Source organism: Rattus norvegicus, chromosome 11 (assembly GCF_036323735.1).
Source record: "Rattus norvegicus strain BN/NHsdMcwi chromosome 11, GRCr8, whole genome shotgun sequence".
In the NCBI taxonomy this organism is placed as follows: domain Eukaryota; kingdom Metazoa; phylum Chordata; class Mammalia; order Rodentia; family Muridae; genus Rattus; species Rattus norvegicus.
The window spans coordinates 57,506,646-57,518,760 of record NC_086029.1 but is presented as its reverse complement, the minus strand read 5'-3'; the positions used below and the strand labels follow the sequence as shown (position 1 = coordinate 57,518,760).

At 39.4% G+C, this 12,115-nt stretch overlaps 1 protein-coding gene across 50 annotated transcripts in view; it reads left to right on the top strand.

Moving 5' to 3' along the window:
* The window catches only part of Abi3bp (ABI family member 3 binding protein), a 216,708-nt gene that overhangs the window by 79,229 nt on the left and 125,364 nt on the right, over positions 1–12,115 (top strand). For all 50 annotated transcript variants that reach the window (XR_010056273.1, XR_010056272.1, XM_017598136.3 and 47 more), the window contains exons 3-4: positions 3,252–3,320; positions 8,275–8,407. Coding sequence is in view for 48 of the 50 variants with exons in the window: in XM_017598136.3 (XP_017453625.1) it covers positions 3,252–3,320; positions 8,275–8,407 (202 nt within the window). In the remaining 2 variants the exon portion in view is untranslated. The remainder of the gene's footprint in view (positions 1–3,251; positions 3,321–8,274; positions 8,408–12,115) is intronic.

The following is a 12,115-nucleotide window of genomic DNA, read 5'->3' as shown; positions in this document are numbered from 1 at the left end:
ATGCTTGTTCTCTTCTGCTGCACTGTGTGATATATGTCTATGTGTACACACATGCTGGTCTGTGCATACTCATATGGAAGCCACAACAATAATTCTAGTATGTTCTACTACTTTTCCCCTTAGCTTTTGAGGCAGGGTCTCACAGAACCTGGAGCTTGCTGCACTTAGAATGTTTTATGTAAAGAGGGAGGCAGAAATCCAGAGACCAGTGGTATTTCTGGCTGGCTCTATTTGCTCTCATAGATGTTCCATTGTCCCATGAGACTTAATTTAACAAAACTAAAGTTCAAAGATCAAAGTGATAACAATCTCAGTGGGTTGGCAAGATTAACTCAGAGGGTTAATGTGATTTTCTCCAAGCCCTGTGACCTGTTTGATCTCTGGAACTCACATGGTGGAGAGAACTGACTTCTACAAGTTGTCCTCTGACCTACACACACACACACACACACACACACACACACACACACACACACACACGAAAGAGGTTTAAAAAATAGAGGAATTTCAAGATGGTGTAGGACCTAAGCCCAATCGTGGGGTTCCTGTGAGGGGTGCAGCTCTATATGTTGCATGACTATGAAGCTGTCCTTCTCTCAGTGAGCTCACTATAACACAGCATAATTGCCCAGGATGTATGGGATCAGCGTGACATATCATTAGTTTATAAAGTTATTGACACAGTTTTCTGCACACAGGGAGATATATTATATAGTAGTTTATTAATACCTGTAGTGTTCTACATCCCTACTAAGCTCACCCAATGGTGATTTGTATTCCTGTTACTGAATTTGGGTTGAGGACTTCTCCTATGAGAGTTTCAAATCAGCAAGGCACACTTGCAAACCTATGAAGTTCTGAAAAGCTTGAACACCTTCTCTGTGTGTTAGTCATGAGGAAACTCTGCAGTAGAACCTGAGGGGAGTTCCAGGGGTTTCCTGGGTTGCTTTCCTCAGTGAGCAGTCGAACAGATTATTTATAGCAAATGGGAAGAGGCCAGTCAGCTGCCAACTGCAAATGAAGTTGGCTCCATGTAGCCTTGGGAAGGAAGGCCCCTTCATATTCACAAAGGGTAAATGTAAATTCACGTTAAAAACAAAACAAGTGATGAATCAGAAGTCTCAGGTCCCAAAGATCCGCAAGAAACATTGGGATAACACATCAGCAGTTAGTTCAATAGACTTGCTCAAAGAACGATGCTTTACAGGCCATAAATGCATTTCATTTGTTTATGTATGTTTTACCAATCAGTTTTCTTGAGTATCCTCATTTTTTTAAAATTCTATTCCATAAATTACTCAGTGCTTATTAAGTATGCATGCACATGTTAATTTTAACATCATCTCTCAGCCGTTTAGCTGAGATTAAGTATAATATGTTATGGGGTTTAACACAATTTTACTGAAGACCTAAGTATTTTTAAGGATCGTCTCTTATATATCAATGATAAACTCTGGTGGGTGGCCCAATACTCATGCGTTATAGGGCAGCAAAACAGGGCTCAGGGGAGTTTGAAAAAGCAAACAAACAAACAAACAAACCGTGAGTGGGGGATGGGAATGGACTGAATCCAGGAGCTGTTAGTAGAAGAAACAAGAGCTAAATATTATCAAAACAAATTGTATATATGTTTGAAAACTTCAAAGAATTAATAAATACTTTAAGAATTATATCTGGCTGGTGCAGTGACTCAGAGGTGCAATGACTCAGAGGTACTCGATGCCCTGTGGGAGGCCCAGCACCCACATGGGTGACTCACAACCATTCATAACTATAATTTCTGGAGATCTGATGCCCTCTTTTGGCCTTGGAGGGCCCTAGGAAAGCATGTGTAATATATATATATATATATATACATATACATATACATACATACATACATACATACATAATATATACATACATACACACACACGCAGGTGTGGATGTAAACAAATGTGTTGTGTATACTGTAAAATTCACAAAGGCTTTCAGGAGCGCAGCAGTAGAGGATTTGGAAAGATTGCAGGGAAGAAGAGAGGCATCATGAAGGCTGGAAAGCTATTGTTATTTTTTCTGTTTCAACTCTTGCAGGGTTTCCTTTTCCACCTTTAGTTCTGGATAAATACATACACTGTAGTTGTTAGTGAGGGTGTCAAACCTTAGGCAAAGCTGCATAGCTTCAGAGTGGACTTTTTTGATATTTTATTTATATCTCAAACGTTATCCCCTTTCCTGGTTTCCCCTCTGGAAAACCCCTATCCCTTCTCCCCTCCTCCTGCTTCTATGAGGGCGCTCCCCCACCCACCCACTCCCTCCCACCTCCCTGCCCTGACTTCCCCTATACTAGGGCTTCAACCCCTCACAGGACAAAGGGCCTCTCCTTTCATTGATGCCCTACAAGGCCATCCTCTGGTACATATGCAGCTGGAACTATGGGTCCCTCCATGTGTACTCTTTGGTTGATGGTTTAGTTCCTGGGAGCTCTTGGGAGTCTGGCTGGTTGATACTGTTGTTCTTCCTATGGGGTTACAAACCCCTTCAGTTCCTCCAGTCCTTTCTCCATTGGGGACCCTGTTTTCAGTCCAATGGTTGGCTGTGTTCATCTACCTCTGTGTTTGTCAGGCTCTGGCAGAGCCTTTCAGGAGACAGCTACATCAGGCTCTTATCAGCAAGCACTTCATGGCATACTCAATAGTGTCTGGGTTTGGTGACTGACTGTATATGGAATGGATCTCTCAGGTGGGGCAGTCTCTGCATGGCCTTTCCTTCATTCTCTGCTCCACACTTTGTCTCAGTATTTCCTTTAAACAGGAGCAATTCTGGGTTAAAAGTTTTGAGATCAGTGGGTGGCCCCATCCTCTATTTGGAGATTCTAACTGTATAGACATTCACTGAGATGTATAGCATTTGTGACGGGGCAAGTATTTTGAGTGGTTTCCTTAAACCTGCTATGTGATGTTTTTATTTGTGAATTAATAAGAATAAGGTGATTTTACTTTAAAAAGAAAGGTCTGTGTAGCGTTTTCTTTTTAAAGACCTTTTCCCCACCCATGCCCATTTGGATTAGAAAATATGGATCTAATTTTCATTTCTAAAACTTAATGGGCTTTTAAGGAAGTATTAAATTTCCAGTTCTTGAATCTTCTTATTCACTGGTACCAGGGTCAGAGAGAGTTTAACACCAGGAAATGTTCGTTTAGGACACAAGTATGCCGACTCCCATGCTCGATGTGAAAGAATTTTGCTGAAAGACAATGTTGTTGTTTCAGATGCAGAGCCGAAGTATCTGATAGTCGTGCGACCTGCTCCTCCTCCCAGCCAGAAGAAGTCGTGCTCAGGTACTGTCTTTGCACTGGCTTTTCGTGTAGTTAACTTTGCACCATGCTCGAGAGGAAATGCCCTGGGAATGCCTGCACTGTGTGGGTGTAGATGGTGTCAGTCCTGAGTCTAGAGCTTACCCTGTGGGAAGAGTGGCATAGCCTAGCCTTAGGGACCTCTCTCAGCACAGGTTGGCACTGCCATTTCTTGGCAGTTTAAGCTGAGGTTCAGACAGTTAACACACCCTCTTCACCCTGGTTATTGTGATAAGTAACACAGCTCCTGGCGTGTGGCCATCGTCATTTTGGGCTAGTTCCTACCAGCCTGTTTCTATTCTGTAAAGATGACCACTTACCTTCTTTTGGACTTTCAGATTTTTAAGAACACAGCTTTTTGGTCTAACCTTGGCTTAAGGAAACCATCTGTGTTTGAAAAGGATAACTCATTTCTGTATACTGAAGAAATTGGCACTTTGGTTTTATTTACTCTGTGTCTCTCCCTTCTGGACATCTCTCATCAGGAAGGCTGGAGACAAAAAATGGATAGCATACTTATGAATAAGAGTAAAACTTCTGCATTACTGTGACACTGTGGAGCCCTTGAAATCCCCTTGAAAACATACCTCTTGGCACAGCTGTGAGAGATTACCCTCCAGGCATGCCTGTGGGGGATTATATTGATTAGATTAATTGAAATGGAAAGACCTATCCTAACAGTGGGCCATGCAATTCCTGAGCTTAGGTCCTGAACCTAATAAAAGGGAGAAAGCTTCTGTGTGCATGAATTCATCCTCTCTGCTTCTTGATCTTGCTTGTGCCCTGACCAACCGTTGTAAGCTCCTGCTATCTTTGATGCTACCATAGCATATCTTTCTATGTGATGAGGGAATTGCCCTTGAATTGTGAGCCATAGTAAGCCCTTTCTCTTTCGGTTGCTTTTGCTGGGGTATTTAATCATAGCAATGTGAGGGAACCCCTAAAGATAAAAGATTAAAACCTTGCCGTATTCAATTAGTAAGACTTCATCAGAGCATGAAGGAAAACAGGCATCTTCTTTCCACCTCTGTATCATTGACCACAAGGTTTTGCTTTTTTGGGTGTTAACTCTTTCTCACTCAGTCATCCCCTAACCACTTCTGTCTTGTGAGTAACTCTGGATGCCACAGAGAAGCATCTTTGTGGATGCTTGTTCTGCTTCCCTGGAGGAATAAGACGGAAGGAACAGCATTAGACACTTCAACCACACCAAGCCTAGGAACTTGGGCTACTCTGAATTTGTACTCAATGCACCAGCACAGGGCTGGCCACCAGCAATTTGTTTCTAACACCTACTGCTCCCTTTGCTTGACTGTATTTTTTCTTTTACAAGTAGCATTGGGTGATTAAGTATTTGAATGGATGGATGGATCGATCTATCTATCTATCTATCTATCTATCTATCTATCTATCTATGTATCATCTATCTATCATCTATCTCTCTATTAACTGGCTGCAAACATGCAAGTGCTCTTCTCCATAAGCCACCATCTCTCATGTAGATGGTGGTATGAATGGTCTACATGAGACCTCCAAGGAGGAGAGATGAGAATCTTGACTGAAGGTAGGGACAGACACAGCTTGGAAGCAAACGTGAGGTGATTATACGATTCTTCCCATTTGTAAGTTGTTTGTTGTGAATGTAACACGACAGCATTATTTTATAAATGAACAAATGGCTGTCCAAAGTTGCATAGAGTACAGGTTCAAAACTCATATCTGGGTTTCTAACTTTCTTTGAAGTACATCCATGGCTCAGCTCACAGTATATGAAGAGATGTGTATGTGTATACACACACACACACACACACACACACACATATATATATATACATATATATATATATATATATATATATATATATATCTCCCTCATAGAAGCAAGGGGGAGGGAGGGTGGAATACAGGGTTTGTAGAGGGAAAACTGGGAAGGGGAATAACATTTGGAATGTAAACAAGTAAAATAACTGATAAAAATATATAAATATGTATATATGGAAGTACATATAAATATACTTACATTAGTATGTATATATACATATAAAAATAAAAATAGATATCTACATATAAAATCTACATATAAATATCTACATATATACATATACTCTATATATACATATACTCTCTATACATACACACACACACACACACACACACACACACACACACACACATAGAGTCATAACACAAAAGGGAAGCTCATTATCTCAGGATAGTTTTCAAACTTTTGAACAATAAGGTCAAATATGAGTATGGTAGTTTTATACCCTGGTTTCAGATAGCTATTTAGTGAACTATTTTTTATGGAACTCTGATCATATAAATAAAAACTTAAAGGAAAGTCAGACTCCTGAGGCTTTTATAATAATAATTTCTCTATCACTTCATCTTGAAGTTTTGGCTGTGGAGATTATTTTCATTTTCTTATTCATAGCTCAGGAAACGGTTTTACCTTATACAACGGCCCACCTTTCCTTTCCAGCAATGCATAGCATTTCTGTTTTTGGTTTTTTTGTTTGTTTGTTTGTTTGTTTTGTTTTTGAATTCTGCATCTGGGAGAGACGCAGTGACTAATGGAATCACTTCCATTTGTTTTGCACTGGCATCTGCCGCATAGATTCTAATTAGCTAATCTTTCTCATAAACACCAAGTTAGTAACATGATTGTTTGATCATGCCAGCTTAAGATGCCTTGGGGATTAGAACACACACCTTTCATCTCTAAGCTCCATCTCTTCATACACAGCAAGCTGAGTCAAGGATGCTCTTCAAAGAAAGAAAATAAACAAGGAAACCTAAATCTGAGGCTTGAACTTGCACTCTTTTGACACCCTTGAAACATTTCTGGCTCTTATCGTTCATTTATAAAATAATGCTGTCGTGTTATATTCACGACAGTCAAGTTACAAACAGGAAGAATAGTATAATCACCTCGTGTTTGTTTCCAAGCTGTGTCTGTGTCTACCTTCAATCAAGAGTCTCATCTCTCCCCCTGGAGGCCACATGTAGACCATTCGCGTTACCATCTACACCATGACAGATGCATCTGGGAAGGTTTCTATAGAAGGGTCCCTGCCTGTTTGCAGCCAACTAAATGACTATGATCCTCATAAATATTTAGATACCATTAAGAGGTTGGCTCTCCTAGTTATGTTTCTAGTTTTCTGTTACTATGTCAAGTACCTAAGATAATCACCTTATAAGGAAAAAAGGTTTAGTGTGGCCCAGAGTTTAGAGGTTGGATTCCATAATCACTGGGCCCCACTCCTTAGGTCTATGGTAGGACAGCATGGCAGGCAATATTTACGCTCACCTAAAATGCAAAAAATGAGAAAGAGGAAGAGAGTGGGATCCCACAAGTTGGCCTTTTAGGGTATTCTCCTAAATATTTAAACTCTTCCCATTATCTGCTTAGTTGTAGTAACTTCTAGTTCAAGCATGGGATGAAAACCAAGCCCTTAGCTCATGGACCTTGGGGAGATGGTTACTCAAATCATAGAACCATATGTAATAAAAGTTTACTATTTATTTTTTTAATTGAAGGTGTTTGATACTTTACCATTAGGAAATGCCAGATGGTTAAGGATGTAGGCTTACTCTGCTTTGAACATTACACCATGTGAGCAGATATTGAAAGATAGGGCACCCCACAAATAAATCAACTGCATTAGAGCAGGGGCATTTTGTACCATTAGGTCGTATAGAGGCTTTCTTCCTGGGGTCATAATTGACCGAACATATAGAAACAGATGTGCCACTTTTCAAGAACATTTGATTCAAATAGTCACCATTGCACTCACTCCTGCTTACCCACTTTAACAAAGGTCCCAGGTACCTTGGTCTTGTTCCAAGCCCAATAGGCTGAGAAAACAAAAGTTCTTCTCATAATAAACACAATATGCCCAATCTCATGAAGTAAAGAAGGAACTCAGTGGGGATGTAATTTTAAGAGATTTTAATATTCTGGTTATATTTCCCCTGTTGACCCTGTGTTCAAGGTCCTTCCGTTCCCTGTCTTCTCAGTGCTATAGATTCACATGATTTTGAAAATTGTAATGCTCACTCTTGCATCATTACCCCCATGGGTGAGAAGATTCTATCATTCATTAGCGTAACTTGTGGTATTTCCCACATTTAGTTAATCCCATCAGAATACAGGTGCTCTCTGCATTACTCCCACCTTAATGAAATTATTAAAAATATAGACACCTTTCTGTTTGTGTGCTTGCTGTAACCATATGTCTATTACAATAAAATATCAAGAGTTTCTAGTTTAAGTTATATTTTGAATATAATGTAATATTATGCTTAATATTAAATTATATAATATTAATAATTGGTAAAACATTAATAATATAACATGCAACTGCCACAATAATTTGATTTTCTTTTTGGAGGATGTTAATTCATCTAAAAGGCATATTTTTAATGTCTCTCTGAAAGAAATTATGCAAGTAGCATGTGTATATACACAGAGATGAAAGTATTTGCGGGTCTACTTCATTAATCGCACGCAACAACACTCTGTAACTATATGACTCAGGGAAACTAAAGCCAGGTATCTATCGTTGCATAGCATGTGGTTTATGTTGATATGTATATATTACAGGTAGTATGCATATATGTAACACATAAACATGCACACCCAATATCTATAAAGCATTTCCTCTGACTCATGTTTAAATTCATGGCCAAAAATCAGTTTTGTAGACAATGTGAAAAGCTATAAACATTCTCAAAGAACTTATATAACATTATGTATTTTTTAAAAAGCACACTCATGAAGACCAGAAATGACTCAGAAAACTGTCTTGTTGACAGTCTAAAGCCAAACGGGAAAGGAATATCATCTCTCTAAGTCATCTTTACACATGCTTCTTACTTCAAACATCAATCAAAAGGCACTGTGCCTAGGATTAACTGTGTGCTGCTTCCACAGGTAAATCTCGCACTCGCAAACCCCTCCAGCTGGTGGTGGGCACGTTGACACCGAGCTCCGTCTTCCTGTCCTGGGGGTTCCTCATCAACCCCCACCATGACTGGACATTGCCAAGTCACTGTTCCAGTGACAGGTAAGGCCCCATATTAGAAATTACTTTTCATTGCTTTTGATGTAGTGACATGTGCTTAGGAAAATGCATAAATGTTGGAGCACTAGCATTTACTTATCCCTTATCACCTAGACCACATACAGGTGGTCTAGGTATGAGGGGTGCATTAATATCTAAAACAGGGCCCCTGCCATTGACAGCACTAGGATCTATCTGAGTAGAAAACATACAGATGTGTTTACCAGCAAATGAGGCAACACAAGGGGAAAGAACAAATATCAAATGGGCAGTATCATGCACAAAGCACAGAGGAGTGGCCTAAGAAACTAAAGAATTATATGTATATATGTATATCATATATGTGTGTTTTACATATACATAAAAATATATGTATTAGAGTGATATGTGTTATATGTATGTACAGTATGTATATGTATGTGTGTGTGTATCCTTTCAAATAATCTAAAATATTCCTTATTTCATTCACTAGTAAGCCTATGACTTATTTTGCTTGGTTGGTTCTTGAAAGAATTTATAATTTTCATGATAATTCCAGTGTTAGTGTATGCCAATGCTGGAAAAAATCAATACATAGGCTTAGGCCTTACTTTGTGACTCCGGCTGACCTTGACTTTCCTGCCTCCACCTCTCAAGTGTGGATTGTTGTTCTGAAGTGTGAAGAGTGTTTGAAGCAAAAGGCCATGAAGTCTGGGTCTAGTTAGGCTGCATCATTATTGCCATTTCTGGGGAACAGGTAATATGGGAACTGCGGGTCCGCTGCCCCAAGACTTCATTGGATCAGAAGTTCTCGGCTAAACCATCTGTGTTTCAAAAAGAATTCCAAATGATTCTGATGTTCACTGATGTTGAGAAAAACTGGTGTAGGAAGCCAAATGTGCATACAACACGGGAGAATTAACCAGAGGTGAAGCGACAGCTTTCTTTGGTAAAACAAATGAAAACAGTTATGTTTTTAAATCACCGCAAATCATTTATCCCTAAACCCAATACAGTGTTTGGCTCTGTCTGTAAATAAGCAATGTGTTAAACACTGAACCATGGTCCTAAGTGGCTTCTATCAGTGTAAAGGTTAATCATTAGGAGTCTGTCTAATACTCTGTCCATTTCACAGCCTACTAGGTTCTTGCTGAGGGCTCATGACTTATCTAGGTCAAGGTTCATGCCCAGTAATGGTGTCAAGTATGGGCTTCATCTTGGGGCATGAGACTTAAATACACCAGAATGGGATTAGAACTCCCATGCTGTTCGTTCCACAATTGCACTGGTGAGCGTGTCTTGTGAGGCCAGTCATTACTGTAACCTTCAGGGATCACAGTTAGACAAATGGGTGATGGTTTCCCCCTCTGGTAGGTAGCATGCATAACACCTTCTCATGAAAGCAAGCCAGAGGGCAAGGATGAAACTTCCAGGTCAGGATCAGCTTGACTTCTCCATGTTCCATGACTCCAGCACTAGGGTCTTATTGTCAAGTTCTGGGAGGTAACAAAGAACAAGTGGCAATGTTTGGGGGTCAATAGGAGCTCATTGGCTAACATCCAAAAGAGGAAACCCTTTCCTCTTTTATCTTCTAACCTGTGGGATTTTTATCTTCTAACCTGTGATGTCTAGTAACAATGTCGAGCTATGGGTAGGAAGTGAGGGTGGTTCTAGTTGGGGGCTGGGGGTGAGATGATCAAAATAAATTGTAGGCGATTCACAAAAGAACTAATTAAAAAAGAGAATAAATAGAATTCTAGAAAGTACCCCTCCCTCCGAAACATCCTATGGTTGGATTTTCAGTAACTATAGATTAGTTTTGCCTCCTCTAGAAACCTGTATAAATGGGTTAACAGTGTGAGGGAGGGTCGGCCTGTCTTCATTTCTTCCAGCATGCTTTTGAATTGCATTTCTAACATTGCTGGTGTCAAAGGCTATTCCGTTTTTACTCCTGAGTAGCATTCCAATATGTGAATATCCTAGTTCACTATATATTCTTCTGATAGCAGGTACAAGAATCATGTTGCTAGGCCTGGAGAGATAGGACAGAGGTTAAGAGCACTGACTGCTCTTCCAGAGGACCAGGTTTTAACACCCAACAAACACATGATATTCTCAACCATTTTAACTCAAGTTCTAGAGGATGTGGTACCATTTTTGGCCCCAGAGGGTACTGTATAAACATGACACACATACATATATGCAGGCAAAATACTAATACACATAAAATAAAAATTTTTTGAAGTGTTGATGATGTTATGACTATATCTTCTACAAACATCTTTATACAAGACTTTGAGAGCATGATTTAATCTCTCTTAGGATAGTTCCTCAAACTGGAATTGCTGCATTGCAGGGATATTTACAGGATGACTTCATCTGTACGTGCTGTAAATCCTCTTCAGCATTATGTGTTACAGCATTCTCCATCGTCACTCTCCTGGAGTAGTGTTGTCCCAGGAACACGTCCTCGGACTAGGGAGAGCTGAGCACATTGTGTGAGCTTTTGTGCCGTAAGACTATTTGCGTAGGGTTTATTCTTGTCTAAACTGTGCTTGAAATGAAATGCCTTGTAAAGTTGTTGCAAGCTCTCCAAAAGTACCTTTTAAATTACTCTGATTAGGGAATCTAAGCTGAAAAGAAATGAAATCAAACTTTCCTTCAGATGCCCATGGTCCACCAGGGATAAAATAGCATGTGGATGATTACTTCCAAAACCGTCCTTTAAAAATAATTTAAAAATGTTTCAAAGAATCTGAAATATTCCTTATTTTACCCACCACTAAGCCCGAGACATATTTTACTTGGAAAAGATACTCTTGAAAGTGCATATTTGTCTTACAATAATTCCAGTTTTTAGAGGAGTCGTCCAGTATGCCAACACTGAGACAATAATGGGTTGTTTTTTCCCTTTTAAAAAACCCTCTTACCAAAAAAAAAAAAAAAAAAGAGGAATGAGGGAGAGAAGAATGAAGGCAATTTGATACTCTTACAGCAAAATGTAGTTTGGTTTTAATGGCTGCTCAGCTTGATGATGAATCCTTAAAATGACATGCTCCACCAAGACCAGTAGCAGCCAGGAGAATTCTTGGTAGCATGTGGAGCAAAGTCCTCTGGTGTCTTATGACTTCTCTTCATTTATGGTTTGGTAATACTGACCTTTCCATGAAGAATTCATCTACACTTGGTTCTGATGGACAAAGGTTGCCATAGTTGGCAGCAAAGATAGACAAAGAATTTAGAGGTCAGTCAGAACAAATGGTCGACCTTCTTTATACAGACCATGGACTCTTAAAATTCATCTGCCTCAGACCTTAAGTACATCTTACCCTTCCTCTGGCTCACCAATTCTGGCCCTGCCCTTGTAGTTAAATAAATGTAGCCATGTATATCAAATCACAGTATTTAAATTTTTGCATTGAGGAAAGTGTTCAAAAGATTCAGTAAGTAAAATAATTACATCTTTTCAAATCTGAGTTGACTAACTAGGTATCTATTAAGATGTGACTTGGAGAATAATTAAAGAGTCATGGGTGAAAAGGAATATTTTAAATATTTGTGGATTCTGCTTCCCTGGGCCTCTTTGCTCCCAGGTTGGCACATTTAATAACGAGCTGACATTCTAAAGCTTTTGTGGTATTTGGGAAAAACAAGTAGTTCTTGCTTAAAAGTGCTAGAAAAACTGTACACATTTTAAACACCCAAATGCATTTACCAGAACTGCAAATAATT